At 56.4% G+C, this 25965-nt stretch overlaps 1 protein-coding gene across 5 annotated transcripts; it reads right to left on the minus strand.

Moving 5' to 3' along the window:
- Positions 1 to 1999: 1999 nt before the first annotated feature.
- On the minus strand, positions 2000 to 20563 carry RASSF7 (Ras association domain family member 7). Of its 5 annotated transcripts, XM_055814641.1 has the most exons (7): positions 7862 to 7974; positions 7006 to 7207; positions 5907 to 6056; positions 4801 to 5705; positions 3655 to 3823; positions 2882 to 2992; positions 2000 to 2221 (listed from the first exon to the last, which is right to left on the minus strand). In XM_055814641.1, exons 3-7 carry the CDS (start codon positions 6007 to 6009, stop codon positions 2190 to 2192), a joined length of 1320 nt encoding a protein of 439 aa, XP_055670616.1. In that variant the 5' UTR covers positions 6010 to 6056; positions 7006 to 7207; positions 7862 to 7974; the 3' UTR covers positions 2000 to 2189. The 5 variants fall into 5 exon arrangements, with proteins under 5 accessions (XP_055670616.1, XP_055670618.1, XP_055670617.1 ...); XM_055814643.1 differs by lacking the exons at positions 7006 to 7207; positions 7862 to 7974 and adding an exon at positions 20342 to 20563 and having other exon boundaries at positions 5907 to 6060; XM_055814642.1 differs by lacking the exons at positions 7006 to 7207; positions 7862 to 7974 and adding an exon at positions 19342 to 19443 and having other exon boundaries at positions 5907 to 6060.
- Between the last annotated feature and the right edge of the window lie 5402 nt (positions 20564 to 25965).

A 25965-nucleotide genomic window follows, 5' to 3' on the forward strand; every position in this document is an offset into this window, starting at 1 on the left:
AGTGATGACCCTTTTCTCTTCATTCCCATTTTGTAGAAAGCAAAGCTACAAATGTAGCCCCCAAAAAGGAAGGTGCCGTTTTTAACCTGCGCAGGTCAGTTTTTCAGGGCACGAGGAGGACTTCATGTAACATCCCAAAATTAGGCTATGGTCCAAGGCAGGTGGGTCTTCTGAACCCGCTTTTCAGGTGGTTTTCCCCCCAAGCAGCACCACAATACTCTTTACAACCTCCACCCCCCTCTGCTTCTCTTCTTAGCAAGGTGGGAGTCTCATTTTAAAAGCAAGAGAGTCCAAAAAATAAGCACACAGAGCCCCAAAAGCAAGCAAACGGGAAAAACGCCTTGATGCAGCTGCATGGAGCAAACGTCATTTTGACTCATTTTCTCTAAGATCCAGGATTTAGGCAGGGGAGGAAATAAACCAAAGCAAACCAAAAACACCTCCCACAAAAAAAGAAAAACCACCAAACCGAAAACACCAAACCAAAGAACCCCACAAGCCCCTGAGTCAAAAGCCAACTCAGAAATCGCCTCTCCCCGCGGCAGCCGCGCTCCCTCCAGCCGTCAACGGCGATGCAGCCGCTCTCCAGCGAAGCAAACTTTAATCGTTCAGTATCACTTGACCAATCTGCTGAGCTGCAGTGGCACCTCTGAAAACCAGCTTTGAGGGGCACGTCCCCAGGGACCAGAGCCCAGGGGAGATGCTGATGGAGAGCAAGAGCCGGCCATCTCGCTTGCGGTCACCCCAGCACAGACGGAGGGGCTCGAAGGTGAGCGTGAGGTTCCCCCTTACCTGCTCCCATCTGCAGCCCAGCGCCATCCCCTTCTCCTGCTGTCCTAAAATGCTCCAAGGTGCTGCTGTGCATTATTAAAAACGCTGCCATGTTTCATCCCAGACAGACGCCCTCTCACCGGAGACAAGCTTCATCCATGGGTTGTAAAGCGCTTTGTGATTTTTGGGGGGGCGGGGGGGGGGGGGCAGGAAATATGCAGCGTGTCTGTAAGATACATTTGGTCATAAAATACTTACAGCTTTAATTCGGCAAATGGAAAGAGATGGCTCGGAAACAAAAAGAGGCGGCCGCGGGGTGTGCAAACTGCTCGGATGTGCCTGTCGGGCACCGGCCCAGGAGCTGGCGGGGACGGCTCGCCCTGGGCCACAACAGCACGCTCACGCTCGCTTTGCTCAAATCCTTTCCCAAAGATTTATTGAAAATTGAAACCGCAGCACACAGGATTACATTCGTACGGGGAAAGCAGGGGTTTTATGGCGAATGCGGTGCCCAAGTCACATTTTTTTTTGCATACGACGCGTTGAAAACAGGCTTGGGGACCTCCTGGATAAATCATCCCCACCCCACACCGCTTTGGTTTTGCAATTAAAATACAAGGCGACCCACTGAGACAGAGGAACAAAACCCAAGAGCAACTACTGGCCATCAAGTAAAGAAAAAAAAAAAAAAAAAATCAGTGAAATGTCACCAAGAGTGTTTTGGTCCTGCTCCCTACCCATGCCACCACTGGGGAAGAGCTCATTCTGATTTTTTTAATTAAAAAAAAAAAAAAAAAAAAAAGTTGAAAAATGAGGTGGATTTCAGAAAAACAAGCCCCCACTGTGTGTTCCCTGCTCCCTCGAAGCCTGGTCCGCAGCACCGTGGAAAGGGGGTTCCTACTTCAGGTTTCTTATAATAATAAAACAATAATAAAAAAAACCCCGAGGGGGGCCAGAAACGTGTTGGAGAGCTGCTCCGGCACCTCCCGTGCAGCCAGGGGACAGGCTGCTCCTGCCAGACCCCTGCCCGTGCTCCACGCCAGCGACCCCCAGGTACATCTCCATCGCCGCTTCACTCTCCTCTGCAGAGCGGGGACCTTTCCAAACACACCATGGGCCATTTGAGGAGGCTATGTGGGGTGGGAGCGCCGCTATTTTCTGTTGAATATAGAAAGCACTTTAAAAAAATAGAAGAAAGTGGGTTACTTCCATCCGCAGGGGAAAAGGGTTGCTTTGTCTCGTCGGTCTCTGGTTTTATTTTACAGTCTGTAAAAATAGTCTGGCCGTCCACATCCATTCACGATATAAAGCAGTAAAAAGAAAAAAAAAAGATATATATATGTATAAATATATATAATATGGTTTATTTATACAGTTACACTTGCAAGGCAATCCATCCTCCGCCAGCCGGGGCCCTTCTACCTCCAGATGCTCTGCCTGGCTGATACAACTGCAAGACAAGACAAAACCAACCTGAGTGACCCCATCACGGGAGGCGAGCCCTCGCGAGCAGGGGGATGGGAAACTCCCGCACTGGGAGATGGACGTGCGCATGCCACGACACCCAGGCTGAGATAGGAATGGGTGTTTTGTACCGTGAAGACGGTGGCGGTACGGTTTTATGGAGAGGATGGTGATGTGGGGAATGGGATGCTGGGATGCAGGTGGCATCGCCACGGCAGGCAGGGATGTCGCAGCTTGCTTTCGCTGCACCCAAAAACACGGTGCAAGAAGGGTCACGGGAGGTGGAAGGGGTTTTGGGGGGAACTGGTCCCCACCATCGAGCAGATCATTACTCTTGTAAAAGATGGGAGCCAAATCCTTCCCATCTTAACCCCAGCAAAGTCTTAGTCCTGGTGGATGCGGGGTGGCAGGAGAGGGGGTGAGGAGCATCCCCCCAGCTCCTGACCAGGCAGAGTGCCGGATTGCCCGGCAGCCGAGCGGAGGCTGCCAGGATGCAAGCTTTGCTCTTCCTAATGGCATCTTTATATATCTCCAGCCGCCCGCTCCCAGCACGTGCTCGCTCTCTGCAGCCCGTTTTGGGCAGCAAAAGCCTCTCCCTCCTTCCCACACGTCCTCCTGGGTTCGCCCCAGGACGTACGTTACGTACCCTCGGGGCTCAGGCTGGACACTAGGGGCTCCGGCAGGGTCCTGGGGTGGCCGAGGAACTGCTTGGTGCTGGTCCGGGGAGGGGAGTCAGTGCTGGTGCTGGGAGGAAAACCTAAGGGATGGGGAAAAACGCCTGGCTCAGCAGGGATCGTGCCTCCCATGGCCGCTGCAGGGCTGTGGGGCAGCCACGTCCCCCTCTCCGGAGGAGACACAACCAGGTCCCTGTTCCCCCCCATCCCCTTCCACGAAAGCCCACCACCACCTCCTCTCATCCCTGCAAGGACACGGACGGGGCTCCAGCCACCACGCTCACCCTTCCCTTGCCAAACACAAAGAGGTCATCAGCAGCCGGAGCCCGTCCCCACCAGCCCGTGGCCCCTGGGGGCTGATGCTGGCCCTCGGCCACCAGCTTTCTGCTGCCGCTGCACACAGCAACGCTGCAAAGGAAAGCTCCCTGCGGCCACCCCGGCCCCAAGAGCAGCAGTGCAGGATCCGACCCCTGAGCATGGCTACAAGCAGCCCCGAGGCCTCAGCGGGGAGGAGGAAGGAGCCCCAGGGCTGGCAAACCTCAGAGCCCCCCGGGGTGGTGAGCAACCGCCGTGCCAGTGCCAAACCCCCATTCCTGCTGCCTAACCTCAGTGCCCAGGGCAGAACCGGGCAGCTTTGGGGCTGACCCCCTCGGAGGGGGTGCTGACCCCCTCGGAGGGGAGGCAGGGAGCAGGCAGGGGTCCCACGGAGCAGCCCCCGTGGCCGAGCCGGCGGTGGCATGCTGACCTCCGTTTCTCTGGTAGGCTGGCAGCTCGTGCGGGCTCGGCTCCGGCTGGGCATCCTCCTCGGACCTGGCCTGCAGGACGGTCACCGTGGCCCCCGTCTGCTGAATAAACTGCTGCAAATTACACTGCCTCAGCTCCTTATTTAACTCCTCCAGCTCTTGGGTCTGGGCCTGCAAAACACACACCGAGGGGAGGGACAGGGTGAGCCCCACATCCCCCCCATGCCCCAAAGCCAGCTAGCACACCCCCCCGCTGGGGCTCACCCTGCCGGAGCTGGCAGAGGCGACCTCGGGGGTACCGCGGCTTGGCCGCCCCTCTCCGGGGGCCTGCGGGACCAGGAGGTGCCCGGAGTCACAGAATGATTTTTGGAAGGGACCTTAAAGATCAGCTAGGGATGAGGAAGGCCATGTTTTGGGAACGGTCCTGCTTTGCCGCATCTCCACAAGAGGGTGCGAGCAGCTGTCAGACGCGAGATGCTCAACGTGAGATGCTGGAAGCATGGCTGCCTGGGGAAGGGGGCCTACCACCGCCTGGCTGCGCAGAACTTCTTCCTTTTGCTCCACCGAAACGGACTGGGTGTGCGGAGGGGGGATGCCACGCAGCGCCTGCACCCCCTGATGCTGGGGGTGCCGGCCAGGGGAGCCGGGGGGGTCCCTCAGCTCCACAGCTGCCACCTCCATGCTGTGCAGCTCCCCGGGGTGAGCCTGAGCCCCAGCACAGCTTGTGCGGTCAAAAGGCTTCGTGTAGCTGCACCATGGGGACCTATGCTGCCCCCCTCCACGACCCCCTTATCCAAGATAACACCAACCCTTGCACCTGCACCGCCGACCCCGCACATGGACCAGCACCAGCACCCGTGCCGGAGCGGGGTGATGCGGCACCCCCCACATGCCGGCCGGCAGGAGCCCCAGCCCAGAGAGTGACGGGTGTGGGACCCTGCGCTGGCTGGGTACCAGTGGTGGTGTCCCCTGCCAACAGCGGTCACCGCTGCTGAGCCCCCTCTGTGCACCCAGCCCCACATGCATCGGCCACGTGGGGCAAGACCAACCCCCCCCAACCCATCAGCCCCACGCCGCTGGAAAGCCGGTCCCGTGCCCTGCTGCAGGTCCTACCACCCCGGGGGGCTGCTCAGGCCAGCCCTATCTACCTGCAGGTTCCGTTCGGCTTCCTCCAGGGCCTTCTCCACGCTGGCCAGGTTGCTTTCCAGCTGGGTGCCTTGCTTGACCTTGGTCTCCAGGTCCCTTTTCATCTTGGCAGCCATGTCCTCCAGCTCTGTGGGGCTGGGCGCAGGGGTCTCCTTCCCCCTCTTGGCCCTCTCGGCCATCTCCCACTGGATCTCCTCCTGCAGGGCTTCAGTCCGGGCGCTCAGCTCGTAGATCCTCTGGGTGTACTCCTCCAGGCTGGCCCGCAAGCTCCTAACCCGCTCCTGCCGCTCCCGTTCACACTCCTTCTCCAGCCGGAGCTCGCTCTGCCAAAACTCCTCCTCGCACAGCTCTGTCTCGTTCCTCCGCACCAGGTGCTCCAGGTAGAGGATCTCATCCTCCTGGCCGGTGAGCCGGCCGCGCTCCCAGAGCCGTAGGTCCGTCTCCAGGGTGTCCCCGTGGGCCTCCAAAGAATGCAGCTGCTCCTGCTGCCGCAGCACCCTCCTAAACAGCTCCTCCTTGGAGGGCTGGACCACCCCACCGCCCTCCAAGTCCATCCCCTCCCGCGCTTGGTGCCTCCAACGGCTCATGGCAAATGGGTCTCCTGAGCCTGTAGGACCCAAGTTGAAGGTCATAGATTTTTTTGGCTCCCGGGAACGGGGTGCATCCGTGCCGGCGGGCCTGGGTTTGATGGGCAAGCTGGCCCGGATGAACGTCCTCTCGGGGGCTTGGGGAGCACCCTCCGAGGAGGGCCGCTCGGCCACGCTGGGGCCCGTCCGCCGCAGGACGAACTGCACGTCGTTGGCATACTGCCCGCACTTGGCCAGCGACTCCAGAGGGCATTCCAGCGGCAGCAGCTGCCGCTCCTTCTCCCGCAGCTTCTGCACCAGCACGTAGCGGCCCGTCTGACCTGCCGGGAGGAGCAAGCGTGTCAGATGGGGAAAGCCAAGGCCAGCAATGGCGTGCCGAGGTGGGGGACATCTCTGCCACCCAACGCATGACCCCCACCCACCCAAAGTCTCTTCCCAAGAAGCACCGGCAGATGGGGCATCCGCTGGGCAGATGCCTCCACCCACGAAGGCGCGCCCCCCGGCAGACGGAGATGGCTCACCGATGGCCCGTGCCAAGGCGATGACCACTTCTTGGCAGGTGGTTTGCTCCGAGACGCCGCAGACAACCCTCTGGATCCCGTCCACCCAGACCTTCAGCTCCATCCCCACGGCTGCCGGGGCTCAGGCGCGCTGGCTCATCACAGGATGCGCTGCCTGCACGGAGAAAAGAAAGCAGGTTTCCAGCCCAAGCCGCTAACGAGGAATACGAGACACTGAGAGCGGAGTCATTAAATCACCTTCAACGCCAGCCCCCCGAAAGGCACATCCTAGACCGAGCAGCTGCTCGCTGCCCCCTCCACCCACCGCCGTGGCTCACCCCGTGCACCGGTGGCATTTTTTTGTTGACATTGTTAAAATAAACAATAAATATATTCTATTTATAATAACTATATAAATAAATAATAATAAAAAAAATAAAAGGACTTGAGCAGCCGGTCCAAACCCTCCTGTAGTGGGAAACGACGGGGTTTGTGTGCCTGCGTGGGGCCCAGAGGGAGATGCCCAGGTCATTTCTGCTGCGAGCACCAACTTTTTATGGGTTTGCTGGACTTTCACTGCGATTCCCCTGACAATTTGGCACCACGGCACCAGTGGATTTTCCAAACAATACTGGAAAAGGCAGAGAATCCGCTGGGCGCCCAGCCTTGCAGCAGCATACCGAGAGAAGATGCAGATAATGCACATTTTAATCTCCTTACCGCCATCTCAATTTATCAGAGAGGGATTAAGAAATTAAAATAAAGCCTCTTCCTGCGTAAAAACGTGACCAAAGGTGGGGTTTGGGAGGGGGGGGGGCAGGACGAGTGCCCACAGTGAAACCCAGGCTCCCGGGGGATGCTCTGCCCAGCACCAGTGCCCAGCCCCACTCCCACCCGGCAGTTACTCCTGCGTTAAAATAACATCTGTTAGCCCGGGCACACTGCACTCCTGCCTCTTCCAGCAGCTCAACGACCCCAAGTGACTTACAAAAAAATGATAAATAAAATAAAACAAAAATGCGAGCTGTAAAGAATTCAAATATCAGAGCTTAGTGTTCTCAAACACATGCAAAGAGATATCTTTTCCCCCCAATAACGCTGGTTTTTTCGAGCATCAGACTTGCCTGAAAGCCCTGGGTGGAGGGACCTATATAGGAAATTTCCAGGTCCTTTGTCCAGGGGTTGGTCCCAAACCACTTTCCCAACCTAACCCGGCTGGTCGTGGCCTCGCCATCCCTCTGTTCCAGCTCTCCCGAGCGTGCAGCCGGGCTGCAAGAAGGCTTGATCAGGTGAAACACCACTTCTTCCTTATTTTTTATTGCCTGCTTGAGCAATCAAAGGGAGGCTTTGAAGGGTCCCGCCTCCGGCAACGAAGGATTTTAGCCATGGCTCCAGAAAGGCAAGGAGAAACCGGGGAAGGTACAGCTTGGCGAGGCCGTTCCCCATGGGTGCCGGGTCCCGTGGGTGCCACCCCCCTGCCCACCGCCGAGACGTGGCACGGGGCGGCTGCTGCGGATGCCTCTTCACTGAGCTCATGTTTGCCTTGGCTGGGTGGCCAGGGAAATCCGGCGGGGGGGAAAGTGCACCTTGGGCTCGGCCGACCTCCCCGCCAGCCCAAACCCACTAAAATTTGCAAGTTTTAGTCCAATTTCGTTTCAAAGCTGGATTTTGGCCCCGCTCCCCTACCTGCGCGTTCGAAGCTGCAACCGGCCCCCGGCGTGCGGACCAAAGTCCAGGGGCCACCACAGCACCACCCAGCTCCCCCAAAGCCACCGTCCCCCCTGCCACGGCTCCCTAACGCCCCATTTGGGGCAACAACACACCCCAGGGAGCATCCCCCCCCCCGCCCCCGGCCAGAGACCCGGCTGGCAGCGAACCCAGCTTCCCCTATCCCAGACCCCACGGGGAGTGCCAGGAACTTAAAAATAAATAAGGAAAAATAACGCGGCGGGTTGAATCGCGCGGCGCAGCCTCACCTTGCCCCAAAATCCCAGTTGCTGGGGGTTGCTGGGCGCAGGGGCAGGATGACCACCGGCACACCGGTCCTGGGCACCTCTCGGGGCTCACACTGGGCACCTGCCTCCAGCTGTGCCCCACCGGCCGCCCCGGTGGTTTTTGTTTTTTTTTTTTTTTTGTTTTTTTTTTTTAATCATTTACCAGCAGCTCGTGTGCTGCTGCCAAAAAGCTGGGAGCGGTGGTTGCCACCTTCCCCCCCCTCCCCCGGAATGGGGGAAACCCCCTCAGAAAGCAGCTGGTGCACCCGTCTCCGCTGCGTTTCGCCCTGCCGCAACCCCCAGCACCCCAAAATCCCATTGGGTGTATTATTATTTATTATTATCCTTTAATCCTGGTTAGCACGGGGGAGGCCCCGGTTAACCAAGCGCTCACCGTGAGCCCCGGGGATTTTGGGGGTCACTGGCCCAGGCTGGCTGTTGGTACCAGGATGTTACCTGCCCCCTTGCAAGGCAGGGGTAAATAGGTCTGGGGGCTGCTCCCTCCTCGCCCCTTCCCAGGGCAGGATTAGCTCCCCCAGCCCACCCAAAGCCAGCCTGGCTGCCCCTCTCCCCCCAGAGCCCTGGGCTCACAGATGGGATGAAGGCTCATCCTCATCTGGGGGGACCAGCGATGCTCCTCGCACCCCCAGTCACTGCTCGGGGAGGGGGGGACACACCACAACCCGCAAGCGGCGCCTCATCCCACCCACGCCAGCATCACCCCGGCTCAAAGAAACCCACCGGGCAATAAACCCCAAACTCTCCCCCTCACCCCCAGCACCACCTCCGCCGCCCCTCCCCGCCCCCAGCTCTTTACCATCACTCCTAAACAACCAGCGGGGGGGGGGGGGGCGGCTCCAATTGCAAATATAAACACCCACCCCCCACCCCCAGTTTTGCTGCCAACCCCCTGTTTAATCAGTGGGTGCCTTCGTTACAGCGACAGGGAGCAAAAAGGGCTTTTTCTGGGGGGGGAGAACTGCATTCTATTCCTATCCACCCTCCCTGCTCCACTGATTTCTAAATCATTTTTATCGGAAGGAAACTAAGAAAGTGACTAAGTTACTGCTCCTTTCCCCATGAGATAGGTCTTAAAATTGAAGGTAGGGATGATTCATACCACCACTTCAACAAATCTCCTAACTGGGAGTTAGAATTTCAAATGCTGACACTATGAAAAAAAAAAAAAAAAATTAAAAAAGTAACAATCTCGTCTCTTGCAGCTTTATGTTGTTTCCTGGCGCTGCTGTCTCCCAGCCTCCCCAGAGCTGCTGGGCTGAAGGAAGAGGAGCTGAAGGAGCATTTCTGCACGTGCTGGAGGATGCACGTTTTGTGCAGCTCCTGCAAACCACCATCTTGATGGCTGCTGGGACTCACAAGGGTTTGGTGATCTCCCTGGACCTGAAATAATACACAGCCAGCCAAGAAATGTGGCCAGTCGCCCTCCTTCCAGGAGCGAGGACAGCCCCCCATTTGCAGGGACTCCCCCCATGTCCCCCACAGGGACTCCCAGAAGCTGAGACAGTACCTTCCAGCCAAGGATTGCAAACACTCTGCAAGTGCCTCTCTCCCACATTTTGCCACACACAAGAAAAAAAAAAAAAATCTGTTTAGGGAAATGCCACCAGCTTTGCAGCCAACAGCAAGGTCATCCATCAGCTGCAACAAGAATCCCAGAGCATCCCAAACGCCTCTTCCAGAGCTCCACACAAGCACCGTCTGGGACCAGCATGAAGGTTTTGAGCCGAGCATCCCGCCAGTGCCAAGGTCTGCCCCATTTCTGGGGGCTCACTCTCCTCCCCAGCTATGCCCACCCCCAGCAGAGCACTGGGTATGGGGCTGGGCAGGCAGGAGAGCGGCGGCGCGGGGGGAGCTTCCCAGCAAGCCTGATTAAAATTGCCAAAAGCCGGAAGGCGAGCTTTTGGGGCCAGGGTTTGAGCTGGGGTAGGGTTATAAAGTCTCATAATTCATAAATAAAGATGTATTTGTACTTGAGCAGGCTGTGATGAGCCCACCATCCAAAGAGGACCAAGGTGTCCATGGGGACCAGGGGCTCTGCATCCCTTTGGATGTGCTCCGGGCAGGTGCTGGGGTATTCTTGGTCATTTTATTCCTGCTCTGAACCTGACCCTTTCATTCCTCTCCTGCCTGATGCCAGGAGGGATGCTCATCCCAGCTGCATGCAGACACACGAATGAAAAAAAATAAACCCAATACAGGAGTAAACAGCAAGAGGCGAGGAGGAGCGGGGAGGAGCGGCCGGGTGCCACCACGCTGCGTGCCGGAGCGCTGGCAGGCTGGCCATGACTCACCGCCCCATCAGCTGCCACGCTGACGCATCCAGCAGCTATTTAATGCTTAATGCTTCCTGAGGTCCCTCCCTGCCCCAAGCACCGGGCCCAGCTCCTGGGCACCAAACAGAAGAGGTGGTGCTTGCCCGTGTGCTGAAACCCTCTGGTGGGATAAAGCCTGCCCGTTACTCGGGTGAGAAATGACTCAACGTGGAGAAGATCCATGGGGAATCAAAGCCTCCTGACGGTGCCCGTCCTGCAGCAGGCTGGAGGGGATGGGCCATGGTCCAGGCTCCCCTCCAGCCCATGTAGGGTCCTCCTGCCTTGGCTCCCTCTTTTGGAGCAGCATCACCTGCCCTCAGCTGGGCTGTTGCAGGGGCAGAGGAGCTTTGCTGACCCTTCCACGCTGTGTCCATCCCAGGTCAGAAGGTGATGCCATGGTCAAAGGTGAGGGCTGTTGATGTCACCAGCAGGTCCAACACTGCGGAGGAGATCAGCCATGGCAGGGGCTGGTGCTGTGGCACTTCCTGGGCTGGACGCAGATGATCAGCCATGGTAGAGCTGCAGCTCTTCCTGAGTTGGCAGGTCCCACGCCAGGTGGAGACGATCAACCAAAGCTCTCATTGAGCTGTCCACAAAGCAGAGCCTGGCTGGTGACCACCGATGATGGTCGCTGCCACCGCAAGCGGGGAGCGCCAGGCAAAGCCCTGCCTGTAGCCATGCGGTGCAGGACAGTTCCACGGTGCCACGCTCCTCCTGAGGATGCTGGCCTGGGATCCTGAAGGGACACCATCTCCTGGCCTGGTACAAAGCAGCCAAGAGAGCCACCTACCAAAGAGGTCATCGTCCCCTGCTGCAGCATGAGGGCCACCAGGACACAGGCACAGGGCTCCAGCCTGAGGCAGCAAATGGGTTAATTCATCCTGGCACAAAGAGCTGACAAGGGTCAAATGAGCTCAAGAGGTGACAAACAAGTCCTACCAGCGTGGTGGCAGCCCAGAGAGGCAGCTCTTCACCCCTCCACCATCACAAGGAGGGTGTGCAAGTGTTACTCGCCCCCGAGACCTATGGAAGCCACCAGCTCTTACACAAGGTGGCCACAAGCACCCAGGAGCAAGGAAGCAGCAGGCACAGGGCTCTAATTCAAACCCAAGCAGCTTATTTAGGGGTGGCCATAATAGTCCCCACATCCTTGGTCCACCCACCGCGCTCCATCCAGCTCCCTGCTCCACACAGCATGCCTGACAGCAAGCCCTAAAAATCAGCAAACGACCGAAATTAGTAGTTTCAAAACCACACGAGGGCTTTGCAGGCTCTGCTTTTCTCTCCTCTTCCAGCTGGAGAAGCCCCAGGTGGGGACAGTGACACCGCAAACACACCCTGAAGGTGCAGCTTTGCCGGGACGTGCAGACGGATGGATGGATGGATGGATGGATGCCAGCCCACATGGGTCCCCGGGCTCCGCCGCACTTCTAGAGCGAGCGGCTTCCGTGGGGGCATCTCCCGGTGTGTAACGCACACTCAACACCCACAGAAGGGACACCCATATGTCAAGGGCTTTTTGCACCCAAAGCAGATTGAAGGGCCAAGACCTGGAGAACTAAGCCCTGTGGCACTTATGTCACTCAAGTGCTGAAGCATCACCTGAGCCTGAAGTCACAGACCACCGCTGAAGCCCCCCGGCACCCCACGGGGCACGTGTCCCACACGTTAGGACCTTGCAGGAACTGCCCAAAGAGACGGATTCCTGGAGAGCCATAAACACCACCCCAGCAAACCCCATTAAGAACAAAATAGAGGCTCCACTTCCTCCCCAAAATTACAGACCCACGCTAACATGCCTGGGGTGTGCCAGCAAGGCTGGCCGATGCCGAGCAGGGTGGGAAGAGCCTGGGACAAATCCTGCCCAGGGCTGCGACGCAGGACGGGGACAGGCCTCGGGGTGATGGCCTTCAGCAGGGATTTAGGGGAGGGAGGCTCACCCCTTGGCGGATGCGGGGGATGCTCACCCCGTCCCAGCCCCACCTGCAGGGATTTCTCTCACTGGTTTTTTCACCCAAGCTTTTGGGTCTGCTATGGAATCGGACCCACACGAAGGCTTTAGAAACAGCACTGGGAAGGAGCTGGAGAACTTCTTTCCCCCCTCCTCAGAAGCCCAGGTTTGTGGCCATGGCAGGCCAGCGTCAAGCCACGTGTTGAAACACCAAAGATCGTGGGCAGCGACGACATTTCGGGGATGTTTACTAGCCAGTCCACCCCGCCGCTGAGCAACCACCTGAAAGCTCATTATAAATTAAAAGCAGCCAAAACCCCCTCCGTCCACCTACGGCACGCACAGGTATCAGCGTTTCAGCCTGGAAGGGGAAGGATCGTCTTCCTCGCCTTCATGCATCGTGTTTCTCCCTTGCAGCACCCATGGTTACTGGCCACGGCGGGAGGAGGGCTGGCAAGGCTGGCCAGCAAAGCCTGCTGTGGGCATGGAGGTTTGCAAGGGAAGCATTAGCAGCACCCGCTGTAACCGCTGCCACCCAGCCCAGCCAAGAGCCGCTTCACAAAGCACCTGAGAGTAAATGCATAGTTTCTTCTCAAGGGGGCGAAGCAAAATTAGCCACACGCAGATCAGAGGGGAAAGAGGGAAAGCCTTTGTGCTGCCATGCTCCTTTTTCCATGCGGAATTGAACCCACCTGGATGCCGAGCCCAGGAGGGGCTGGGGAGCCATTTCGGTGTTCAGCTCTGGGCACGGCTGGGTCTGGGTGCCTTTGGGCCCCAGGCTGAGCTAGATCAGCCTTAAGGATGAGGGGTTGTACTTGAAAAACTTTCAGGGTCGAGTCTGCCCCTCAATTTTTCCCTAGAACTGCTGCCTTCATTTTTTAACACCAAAAATCTGGTGCTCGCTCTTCAGCTGTCAAGGCACCGCTGTACCTGCAGTTGCTGCCCAGCTGCGACCCCCAGTGCAGCAGCTCCGGGATGCCCAAATGTCCGTTCCTTCATGGATAACTCACAATCCAGCCCTTAAAAGCCAAGCTCTGAAGGGTATTTGCCAGACCATCTGCATGCAAACACCGGCACGATGCTGCAGGTCCAGCATCTCTGCCACGTTGTTCATCTTCCACAGCCGCCATTGGCAAATGCATGCTGCAGTTTGTGAATATTCCCTCATTATTACACAGCCCATTCCCCAAGTCAGAAAACAGCTTACACTTTTCATCACGTGGGATGCAGGAGGAATGCTGCGAATCTGGAGATGCAAGAGCCTGTTCAAGCCCTGGAAAACACTCTGAAGTACCCAAAGTACCTGCTTTCTCCTCCCCAGCCAAAGAGGAGAAGTGTTACCATTTCCTCCAAATTTCCATTTTCTCTCCCTCAAGGCAAGACCAAAATGGAGAAAACCCAACTAAGGAGCAGTTTCTCCCAGTGTCTCTAGAAGAGCCAGAAAGGACCCTCAAAGTGCAGCTTCCTTGTGATCCAGCCCAGAGGACGAGATGCACCCTGGCCACCCGCAGGGATGTCTCTCCCGGCTCATCTCAAAGTGATCAAGGATTTCATTTCCACAGGATGACAGGAAAATTCAGGCTCTGCACCTCTCCTCCAAACAGGACCAGGGACATGAAAAAGCCAAATGACCTACAAATATTCTCCCCGCAACCTGCCTTCCAGCCTCCTTCAGAAGAGCTGGCGTCAGCCACCAGCAACCCTCTTTCCACTCCAATTCTCATCCTAGGGGAGAGGGTAATTAACAAATTAGCAAATGCAAAACCAGGGATAAACCTTCCAGATTTTATTTTCCATTTCCAGAATAACTCACAGTTTCCTACCCTGCCTACCAAGGACGCGCTGCTCGGGGCTCCAGAGGAGAGGACGCACTGATGAATATGCAGGTGCATGCTGCCACAGATATTTATTTATAACTTTGTAGGATTAAAAAGGCCTTTAATGACCATTTGCCGAGAGCTGAATTTGTTCCTTTCTTTCTCTCACATATACACAGATGCAGAGACAAATAAACAAGAGACCTAGAATTAATCCAGGCTGAAAGCTTTGATAAGACACTTGGGTATTTTAGAAGTCTCCGCTTTCACGCTACCTGGCACATGATTAATTAGGTGGAGGTGCTACCCATCTCCGCCAGAACCCACCCTGAGATAACCAGCTCTTTAAAGCACTGAAATCGAGACACTTCTTTGGAGGGGCAGCTCAGTCCCCTCCCTGGCACTAAAACTGCCATCCGTGGTGGGTACCAGTCACGTCCTCCAACGAGCGATGGAGACCAGGGCTGTGTGACCAACTTTGATCCCCAAAGCCACCTTGTCAGGAGGCAGGGAACCTCTGGCTGAAGTAGTTTCTATGCTGGCAAAGGGCTCCACAGGTCTCCATGCCAAGGTCAAGGGCTCTGCCAGCACTTGGTGATACCCAAAAGACCAAAAGGGGATGGGAACCAGTGCCAGGGTCTGTGCTGGCCCCCCTGCCTGCACAGGGAAGGACCTGCAATAAAAATATCTTTTTTTTTTTTTTTTTTTCCCCAGAAGCATTTAGGAGCTTAATCCTCATGCAACTCATGCTCACCTGGGGTCACTTTGGGGAAGCTCAGCCTTCTGAACCTCCTGCCTCAACTTCTTTATACTCCCAGCAGGTCATGAAAAAGCCAAGCGAATTCAAAGAGGACAGCACCAAGCCCAACAACACAGCCTGGGCAATCCTCAAACCATGTTAAAACACTCCAAAAATTACCTGAGGCAAAGAAGATTTGGGGGACAGCTAGTCCTTGGCGTGCAGCATCTCAAAGCTGCAAAGCAATGTTGTTTCTAGCGCATCCACTCCTGGGTCCCAGGGACGTTTCCCTGCCAGAGCGGGAGAGCAAATGTCCTTTCGCAACGTAAGATGCTGAGTTTGTAGGATTTTTAAAAGACTAGAAAGAGCAATAGAAAAGGACTTCTTTAAAAAAAAAAAAAAAAAAGCCTACAGGAGTCCTTTCCGTGGCACAAATCCCTGCGCACACACAGTTTTTCCCCTCATTGATGGTGGGGCAGGTGGGAATACCTCAGACCAGGCATGATGTGGTACAACCTGGTGCCCAGGCTGGGTTAGCCCTGGGAAAGCCTGGCAGAGCCACCCACCCTTTTGGGATGGGACCCCCAGGACTTGACAAGCTGCCCTGAGAAATCCACATCCCAAAGGAACGTGAGCAGGGAGGGAAGGAAGGGGAGACGTCCTCGGAGCAAGCCCAGGGAACACCTGACTTCCTACAAGCACAAACCATTAAGCAAAGACCTGGGCATACTGGTCAAGAGATCAAGGAGACCACGAGCTGCTTCCTGCCAATTAATTAAGCTCAGGTTGTCCGTCAGAGAAGCTGGTTGGGGGTTGTGTTGCAGGAACCCCCCAGCACCAATCATGACACACGGAGAGGTAGAAGCCCACCGCCTGCCCCCCCCAGCTTTGTGCTGGTGCTTTGCAGAGAGAAGCACTGCCACCTCCAAATGTTGCTAGAACTTGGAAAAAAATTAAATAAATAAAAATCAGTGAGTGAAAAAAGCAAGCGCAAAGCAGCCAAAAACCCCAGCCCGACCATCTTTATTCTTGCCCAGAGAAGCCTGCGGCGTTCATCCGACCCCCGGCACACCACCGGCGCCTCAGGCGAGCACCCGGAGGTGGAGATCAGCTCCCTGCTGCACACCCGCACCCCCTGGGGAAAGTGGTATTCCCGGCAGGAATTATTAAACCAGCACGAACCCTAAAAATAATGCTCTTCCCATGATCCCTCAGCCAGGCAGCTTCACAGTACCAGCCAGCAGCTTCCCCGGGCTGGCAGGAAAAGCAGGGAGCAAAGGGATGCTGCCGCTCGCCCGGCTTTTCTGCTGACCCAGCGGCTATCCTATAGGATGCTATAGGTGCCTCCAAAGTCCCCAGGCTCAGGAGCGTGGTGCTAGGTCTAACCACTTGGGGTACCTCTGTCTAGAGCACCGTAGCATCCCATCACCAGTCCTCCCAGTTACGCTGGAGGCATCTGGGGGCACACGTGGAGGGTTGAGCATGCGGCTCCTCAAAGCACGGGCTGCAGCAGGGCTACGAAGCAGCAGGGGAAGCCTTCCCAAATTCAGGCAGTGCTCAACTGCCCCAAAGTTTCCAGCTCAGGGCTGATCCACCCATGTCTTCAGGTAAGAAGTGTTGTGGGTTTTGGGGTTTTTTGTTCCCTTTCTTGTTCCTTCCTTTCTTTAAGCAATGAGTTACTGTAGATGACTTGCCCGGGGCAGCTGGAAGCACCCCAGCCCTCAAGAAAGTGCTGACACCAGTCCACAAAAAGCCAGATAATCAGCTGCTTTTAGAAGCTCATGAACTTGGCATCCGAAAAATGGAAGGACATAAAATTGTTAGCAATCATTTGCAATAATAGGATTTTGTTAAAAACCTTCCATGGAGACACGCTTATGCCTTAATTTGACTACGCCGGTTTACAAGGGCACAGACAAGTTGGGGCAGATTGAGGAACATCCCATAAAAAGATGCTCTTGAAAACAATGCGTAGACACGGAGCTAATACTTAAAATGTCCCTCACGCCTTTAGTTAAACCCGGGCACAGAGCAACCTACCGTCAGGCAGGTCCTGGACCTCTCCCTGGCCGCCACCGCGCCTGACATCGTGGCACTCAAAGAACCGCTCTGCTCCGAAGCCCTGGCACGCACGCGATGGCCTCCCAGCCAGGGAGGACCAACCCCTTGCCTGGACATGGTCCCAAAGCATCCTGCTCCCTGGCACACTGAGGGACAACAGAACACGGGCTTGGGTCACTTCCAAGCCACCACCGGAGGTTTTTCCCCATAGCAGAAGACACAAATGGGACAGGACAGAGACACATTGGAAAACATGGATGAGAAGAACCAGAGGGGACAGCGGCAGGTGCACTTGGGTAACGTCCCCCTGCAGCACGTGGTGGCAACCGTGACACACGTCCCCGCGACGGAGGTGGGCAGCACACCAGCTCCCCCCCAGCCCCATTTCACAGCCAGTCCCCAAAAACACTTTGGCACAGAGGCTCCCCTGTTTGCCCAGGCACAGTAACTCCCTGGATCTCCAGTAATTACCCCCCGCCACCTTTTTTTGGTCAAGCTGTATTTCAAAGAGCAGGGCAGGGAGCACCCCCAGGGTGATCCAGCCTGGACATCACCACGCCGCTCTGGCTGCCTACCACCCGGCTGCCAAAAGGTTTAGTGAAGCCTGGCAAGCTCCCCAGCGTGCTCCCTAGGGCCTGAGGGTACCCCAAGCTACTGAGCATCTGTGTGCAGCTGTAACTCACTTTTCTTAAGTGTAAGTTAAAAAAAAATATTAAAAAAATCATCCTTAGTTCTTGTTTTATTATCAGACTGCTGGTCAGGTGCACCGCCGCCACCCCCCTTCAAGCCCTGGGTAGAGCTAACTCCCATCTCTCCCACACTCGTTTGCAAAGAGTTTTATTTTTTAGAGCAACCGGCATCCCCTGACAAGGGAATTTCAGAGCGCAGGACCCCCAGCCCCACAGCGCTCACCACTGCCGAAAGGTTTTGGGAAGATACGTGTACTTGGAGGGGGGGGGCTTCCCGATTTCCATGCTATTCCTTTCAAGAGAGCGTGGGGAAGGCAGCGGAGCTATGCCGAGAGGGAGGCCAGGCGCCGTGCTCAGGCTCTCTAGGCAGATAACCGGGATGCAGGAGGATTCCTGGCATTCCAGCGGCACCAGCAGAAGGCAAGAGCATCCTCCCTTCCCCGCAGCCCCTTCCCCAGCAGACAGGGCTGGCAGTGCCCAGCAAGGCAGGCAAGCGGCGTTCGCACACGCTGCCCGCTCACAACCTTTGCGGATGCAGCATGTGCCCGCGGGCTCCCGCTCCCACTCCCCAAGAGCTGCCATCGCTGCGGCGGTGGGAGCGCGACCCCCGGCCACCCGGCGCGGGCAGCGGGCAGGTGGGCACACGGCGCCGCTGCCGGAGCCTGGCGGGATCCCGCACCCCGCCATCTGACAGCCCTGCTCCGCCGTTCGTGCTGCCACACGCTGCCGGGCCCAGCGCCTGCCCGGCAAGTCTCGGCACAGCACCGAGCCAGGGCCCGCAAGCACGCCGTTAGCAGCGGCATCCCTGGGAGCCGGCCGGCCTTACCGCCAGCGGTGGCCCAAGCTCCCGCCTTGCCTCTCCAGAGCATTTCTCACCCGTTTCCACCTGCCTCTTCCTCATTCCTCCTGAAATCAGCCATCCCGAGGGGAGCGCCACGGGCTGCGCTGGATGCAGCCGCTCTGCTTGAGTGCAGGCGCATGGCCGCGACCCCTGCCTCGTGCAACGCCACCGCCGAGCCTGCGCTCGGCTTTGTACCGCGCAACTGGCCCTTTTTAACCGCGCAACTGGCCCTTTTTTAACCGTGCAATTTCAAAGTGCTGTTGCAGGGCTGGGAAAAACCAGGGAGAGGAGTTTGCTCTCCCACCCTCATGGGGCCAGAAGCGGAGTCGGGCGAGAAGTGGAGTTACGAAACAACCTGCCGGCAGAGTTCACAGAAGGCATCAGAAGTATGCAGCAGGGAGCCAGGCTCGCCTCGAGGAATTTAACCCCTCTCCTTGGGGAACTGGGGTGTCTCCGAAGGGGGGGAAGGACGGGCAGCTTGGCCCCATGGATGCAGCCAGCGCCGAGCCCGGGGCTCCGGCTGGTGTCCTGGGGGACAAGTGGGAGCACGACGCTGCCCCTTCCAGCGCTGGGAGCCGCTGGGGGTGCCGGTGCCAGCCCCCGGTGCCCCGGCCCGGCGGGGGGGCCAAGCCACCCCGCGCTTGAGCAAGCGGGACACGGCCGGTACGGCTTGGGCTCAGGGGGCTTGCGGGTGCCGAAAGCCGCTGCCAGCTCTCGGTACGGGCCCTGGGGGTCCTGCAGGCACCTGTCCCGCTCCGCACCTCCAAAGAGCCGGGCTACCCCCGGTGCCGGAGGCCCCGCAAGCAGACTGGGCGCTGGCTGCGCCGGGCACGGCTCACCCCGGGCACGGCTCACCCCGGGCACGACGCCGCCGCCCCCTCCCCGCCTGCCTCCGTCCCCGCCTCCCTCCCCGGGCAGGGCCGGGCCGGGCCGGGCCGGGCCGGGCCGCGCCGCGGCGCTGCAAAGCGGCGGCGGCGGCGGCTGCCCCTCGGCGGGAGGCCCGGCCCTGCCCGGCCCCGCTGCGCGCTCACCTGCCGCCGGCCCGGCCCCGGCTGCGGCCCCGGCTCCCCGGCAGCGCCGGCCGCTCCGCTCCCGCCGCTCCGCTCCGCAGCGCGGAGCCGCGGAGCCCTGCAGCCCCGCCCCCGTCCGACCACGCCCCCCGCCCGGGCACGCCCCCTTCTGGCCACGCCTCCCCGGCAGGTGAGCCCCGCCCCGAAGGCTCACAGTGCCCTTGGGTTTTTTAGAAGTCTCAAATTCTCTTTTTTTTTTAAAAAAAATAAATTCTTAAATCCTCCTTTTTAACCAAGAGGTTCAGCATTTTCCTGTAAGAAAAAGTCTTAAATTCTCCTTTTTTGAAAAAAGAGGTTTAGATTTCTCCTTCAAAAAAAAGTCTTAAATCCTCCTTTTTTAAAGAAAGAAGTTTAGAATTCTCCTTTTAAAAAAGTCTTAAATCCTCCCGTTTGATTTTTTAAAAACTCAGAACTCTTAAAATCTCCTTTCCCCTCCCAAAGTCCTAAAATCTCCTTCTAAATAAAAAAACTCTATTGAAAAGTATTACTTCGCCTTTTATTTTTGAAAAAGGCCTGAAACTCTCTTTTTCTTCCAAAAAAGAAAAAGCCTTAAATCATTATCATGTTTTTTAAGAGAAGTCTCATATTCTCCTTTTTTTAGAAAGCCCCCCCAGCTGCCTGGTGTGGCAGGTCAATGGTGGGACAAGGGCACGGCCCCCCCCTCGCAGGGACAGAGCCTGGCCTGGTGCCGGGGGGGGGGCAGCACCCCACCGCCCCCACCCCCCCCACCCCCCCCCACCCCCCCCACCCCCCCCTTCAGCTGGCCGGGGGCTTCGAACACCCTAAAACCGCAGAGAGGCGACGGGAGGGAGACAGGTTCATCCGGTTTGGGAAGAAGCAGGTGCTTGCTGTCATGCCGGAGGCTTTGGAAACTCCTCACCTCCTCCCTTCACTTGCTTTTCCCAGCCCAGCTCCCAAAAAAGCCCCCTCTGAAAGCTCCCCCCGCCTCGCACGCCCATACCCTTCTGATGAGGACGGCTGCGGTGGCACCTGCCTCAGCATCCCAAGCCCGGTGGTCCCCATCATGAGGATGCTCCAGCCATGGCCGTGCTGGTGGGGCAGGCACAGCGCTGCCTTGCTATTTCTTTTTCCAGCAACTCTTGTGCAACATCATCCCGCTCATGAGAAAGGACAGCCCATCCATCAGACCTTGGGGACCCAGGTGGGCGCCCTGAAACTGATGGCAGGGCTGCTGCTCTGTCACGAAACGCGCGTTAGTTTTTACAAATCCCCATCTCACATCGACCTCGTCAGGTTTACAACGTCCTTAACTACTCGCTTCCCCGCATCCGAGCAGGACTAGGAGGTGATGCAACACACGAGTATGTAGCTGTCACTCGGCAGTTTTAATTGGGTTTTTAAATGAAGTTTTCTGTTGTTCTGACATATTCCTCATAATTATGATCTCCTAAAATTGGATAATACACCTGGCACTCCGTAACACGGGCCATGCCCCGGAGACCTTACGGCGCAGGAGGAACAAAGATCTATGCAAGAAAACAACAAAAGCTGTTCTCAGGAGATACATATCTTATTTATTAGCTTGGATACTCTGCTGAGATCCTAATCGGACACAAACTGAGCAGAGGTTTGTTTGCCATTACCGAGGACGGCTGTCTTTTAAAAAAAAGGTTTTGAGTTTTAAATCTTTCTACCTTTAGCAGCTTTAGAAAAGATTGGAAATCTCTTTTCCCTTGTCCAAGCCAAGCCATTACCGTGGGAAATAAATAAACTCCCAACGCTGCACTCGCAAGCCTGCGTGATCCCTTGGTCCACTGCCCTACAAAGAGTTCTCTGTGCCTTCCATCAGCTGAGAGGGATGGAATTGTCCAGGGGACAGTTTCATCCAGGGGACAGTTTCATCCTGGTGACTTCTTCCAGCCCGGCTGCTCACAGACCACTTCCTCCAAGCCTTGCAGTGTCCCAGCCCACCTCTGGTTTTATTCCCCCAGCCCACGTGGCCCCGAGGCCATCTCCAGGGCCTGACCCAGGAACAGTGACTGAGCTGATCTCGGGGGTCTGTGCTCCGAGAGGCTCCTCGCCGGGTGCTCTACAGGTGGGGCTTAAAAGTTTAAAGAGTCACACGCTCATTGGAGCTGAGCAGGCAAGCTGCTTTTGGGAGGAGAGCCGAGCGACCTCAGCATCTTTAGCAGCTGAATTTTAACCAAGCAGGTCCTTTGGTCCCTCCAGCACCCTCCCCATTGCGGGCAAGACAGTAACCCTATCTGAGCTTCCCCAGAGATGATGCTGGCTGGCTGATGTGCTCAGGAGCACAACAAGAAGGCTCTTTGTTCTGAGGCTTCTTAAGATACAGAATATGTTTGCCAAAAAAAAAAAAAAAAAGCAAAAAACCACCACCCTCATGAGCGCAAATGTACCGTGTGCCCATAGCAGGTCATCACAGACAGCGTCTCTTAACAGCACGCATCTCCACGGGGCTGGCCATCTGAGGTGGCCCCAGCACGCCAGTGTTAGCCTGTGCTACCATGTGGCACCGCATCAGACTGAGGGACAAGGCAAAAATTGGTGTGTGAGGCACCAGGACCTGGAGGATGGCTGGGCTGTGGCTCTGTGCTGAAGGCCAAACCCCTCTGACCGTTGTTGGGAGGGCAGGGCAGAGGAAAGTTTCTTCTTCAGGCCCATCTCCAAAGGGAAAGATCGAGAAGTCAGATTTACAGAGATGCCCCACAGCCGCTGGTCTCCACAGGAGCTGGAAGCTGTCAGCATCACGGCTCCCGAGCCTTCTTGCCGGCCTGAAGGTCCTCTGATATTCCAGCATCTCTTACCAGGCACTGTTGGAAGCAGGAGCTGCAGCCCCCTCCCTCTGGGTGAACAAGGGCTGCATGGTCCCCATGGTGTTTTCCCCTCCTTCTCCCCTGGCTGCGGACATCCCAAGACCTTAGGAATGTGCCTCCGGACCCCAAGAGCCTCAGGAAATTTAACAGTCGCCATCCTTTCCTGGCACAGCCACGACATTCATGTGTCACAGAGGAATTCCCCAGCGCATCCCTGCCTCGCTCAGCACACAGAAGGGCACATTTCCCCCAGAAAACGAGCTTCCCTCTCAAATAAAGGCAACCACCCCCAAAATCCCAGCACTTCCAGGGGAGCCCTGGCACCGGGAGAGGTAAGTGGCTAGTACCATATGGCAAGCTGACTTTCTCTTCCAGCAGAATTCCCCCTACCACAAGAGCTGTAGTTCAAAGCCAGAAGTGAGGACCTACATATAAATGATGTGTCATATATATTACCACAAATATAAATCTATATATATATATTTGTATATGTATGTAAAATATGTATACAGGAGCACAGCCTCCTGTTGCTCAGCACATACTGGTAGCAGGGTTGGGAAATGCCTATCGACCCTTTCAGGACTCTTAGGACTTTGGGAAAGTTTGGAGGGTGCGAAGTTTTTCCAGGTTTCGTTGGAAGGTTTTGAACCCACCGTTGTTTTTTCTGGCAAGGGCTGTATTATGCAACCATGCACTGTTTTGCTAAGAGACCGAAGATGCTGCCTCAAATGTAACAAAAGGGCTTGTCTGGAAGAATTTTTTTCCTCTGTTTCTAGGACAACAAGAGACACGAGCAAGAAAAGATGCCGCAGCATCACAGGAAAGCTGAATCGGGGCTCAGCACCGTGGAGCCAGTGCCCCACTGTTCCCCCCCGCCAGCCCGGGTTGGGGCTCGTGGGGAGGAGACACCTTGGTCCGGTGGGAAGGCGATCCATTCCCCTCCAAGGGCAGGCCTTCTGGCCTCTGAATCGCCATGTGCTTCCTGTCCTCCCGCTTTATTCCATGAAGTGTCCATCCTGCTTCCCCAGGAAGCCCGCCAAAGTTGCAGAGCGCTTGTGTCCCGCGGCTGCGATAGGAACGGGGGGCACGACAGCAGCCTGCGGCAGGGCAGCCCTAGGCGGCCAACTTCTTGGCAATGTTGGTCTTCTGATGTCTTCGGATTGCACCTCGTAGGGCACACAGGACTCTTCTGACAATGCTACCAGCAGTGCAATGCCTGCGTGTGCGTATCTGCCCCCCACACCTCCGGCGGTGGGAGCTGCGGGGGAAGGTGACCTGCAAAGTGGCTGGAGAGAAGCGGTGCCCAGGAGGCTCATGTTGCAGGGGGATGGGAGCCAAATGGGAAGGCAGCACTGTGAAAACCCAAACCCACGATGGGGTCAGAGCCAGAAATCTCGGGTCCCTACATCCTCCAGAAACCTGCGCCACCGGCTCTTTGCTAGAACGCCTCCTGCAAAAGGTCCAAACCAGCAACATCCACCTTCAAAGTGGAAGCAAATAACTCAAAATGCGGAGCAGGGCTCTCACCCCTTTTGCAAGAAAAAGTAGGAAAAAAAAGGATGTGGTTCTGTTGCAGCTCCTGCGCTCCCGTCCAGCATCTGCAGGGAAAAGTACAGCTGGGTCACTGCGGCTTCATCGCTGTTCCCTGCTTCGGCAGCGAGCTGAGCCGCGCGCACCCAGGGCAGGGGAGGGAGAAACAGCCGAAACAACGCTGGGTACAAGTGAAGGGAGAAAACGGGCAGGAGAGAGGGAAAGGGGAAAGGGCAACAGTGTCAGGAGGAGAAAGGATGTCCAGGGCACATCCCACAAGCTTTTATTTCCCATCCAGGTGCTGGGAAGGGTTCTCAAGATCTGCCTCTTGCCTAGGAAATAGCCCCAGTAATTATGGCTGTTGAGTATGGGAACGCAACAGCTCTTTGCCGCGCTGCTGCTGGGGGAGCCTGTGACCCTAGCCGTCCGGGTTTCCCAAGCGTTTAGCAGTGTGGTCATGCTAATTTAGTTCGGGTTTTTCAAAGGCTTGCCGGGAAAAGTCCTCTCCTTCCCAGAGGCATTGAAAGTTTTGACCTCCTGACCCCCCCTTTTACTGGGAGGTTCAAAAGCAGCATTGCAGCTGTTAAAGTTTTTCTTCATGCCTCAGTGATTCTCCGATGGGGGACCAAGCTGGTGTTTATCTAGGCTTGACCTCTCTTCTTTCAGCTTGGAGATGTCTCTTTCTTGCAGTGCTACAGGCCGGGCAGCGCTGGAAACCTCCCTGCTTTGCCATTCATTCCCTCCCTGCGTGCCAATGCACTGGTACCCGTTACTAATCCATCTCCCACCAGGAGCTGGGGTTCCCGGCACTGATCCCATTTGTCCATCAAGCTGCAGATTCATTTACATTTAATCCACCATGACTAGTCTATGAAACACAACTCTCCTCCCGCTCTGATGCTGGCATCTATTTGGCTTCCAGAAGTCGACTCTTGGATGTCTGAAAGAAACAACATATATACATATATACACCCTCTCCCAACAGGCTACCACCGGCCTTACATGGATCTTCAGTCTCTCGTCTTCCCCTCCTCTGCTCATTATCTTCAGAGGACATCCTCCCCTTAATTTACATCTTTGTCACACACCACATCCACAGTGCCAGACTCCCGCAAGGACCAAGATCCATCAAAGCACTCGAGCACAGGTTTAACATCAAGCATCTTGCTCCGGCATGGCACTAGGCACGTCACCCCGCCCTGGCTGGTGGGAGGTGGGAGATGAATGGCCTGCTTCCTTACTGTTGTGTCCTGGAGATTTACGCACAGCAGCCCAATTTTCAAGCTGGGACAGGGGTCGCTGCCTTCTGCTTTGCACAAGTCCCACCAGCTCATCCCAGTGCCGAGGCCTTTGGTTGGGATGCAAAGTGAGGCATGAGGAGGCAGGAGAGGAAAAGTTTCTAAACTGCCAGTCCTTAGAGCTGTGGGATTAACCACACTCACACCAACAGATTAGGGTCATTAATGTCCTCATTAAAAAAGGGAGAGTCCTGCTGTGAATAATGACAGGTGCTTCACGCTGGCAGGTGCCTGGTCCCCATGGTGGAGGCTTGAAGGTGGTGAGGTAGCGATGAGCTCCACGTTGCAGACCTCTCCAAGGCGGGAGCAGCCCTCACCCTTTTTTTGCACCTTTCCTGCCACCTGAAAATGGTGGCAAACACAGAAACGTGCGTGGGTGAGGGTCTGAGTTACCCTGGGTTATGCCCCCAGTGCCTGCGCTGCAGAGCTCCCTGCAGCAAGGTGCTTGCGTCCGAAGCTGGGGTCGGGACCTGCTCTCTGGGCTCCTGCATCCCTGCTGGGTTACTGCTCCTTAGGTGAGGCCAGCTTCCCTAGCTGCAAAATGGGGATAATGTTTACTTTGCTTGCAGAGGTGTGGAGGAATAATTAATGTTTATGAAGTGCTTTCAGATTCCCTGAACAAGAGAGGTAAGATAAGCGGCAAGTATTCATGAGGGAGGCGCAAAGCATTGTGATGAACTATTGCGATTCAAAGGTAAATTATTGTTATTGCTGCCTAATCAGCAGAGACAGCCATCAGCCTTGGACGATCTGATTCCTAACTCTGTTAGCTTCTTTTTCCCTCCTTCTTCCCAACGAAAGAGCGGTTTTGCCCCCGCTACTCACACCCAGTCGACCCGGTAAGTCATATGGGGCTGAGCCACCTGGCCTGTCTCCTGGTGGGCAGAAGCGTGGTGTGGGCAGCTTGCACTGCTGCCGTGAGCTTCTCACCGGTGAGAGCATCAGGGGGATGCAGACCACTC

Source organism: Falco peregrinus, chromosome 9 (genome assembly GCF_023634155.1).
Source record: "Falco peregrinus isolate bFalPer1 chromosome 9, bFalPer1.pri, whole genome shotgun sequence".
In the NCBI taxonomy this organism is placed as follows: Eukaryota; Metazoa; Chordata; class Aves; order Falconiformes; family Falconidae; genus Falco; species Falco peregrinus.

What these genes read in the sequence shown, in the direction of transcription:
- RASSF7 (XM_055814643.1), bottom strand. Translation starts at nt 6,009, where the DNA reads ATGGAGCTGAAGGTCTGGGTGGACGGGATCCAGAGGGTTGTCTGCGGC. An exon ending in AGCCTACCAGAGAAACGGAG is followed by an intron (nt 2,993 to 3,654) that starts GTCAGCATGCCA and finishes CCCATCCCTTAG; the next exon opens with GTTTTCCTCCCAGCACCAGC. An exon ending in GTCCAGCCTGAGCCCCGAGG is followed by an intron (nt 2,222 to 2,881) that starts GTACGTAACGTA and finishes CTTGTCTTGCAG; the next exon opens with TTGTATCAGCCAGGCAGAGC.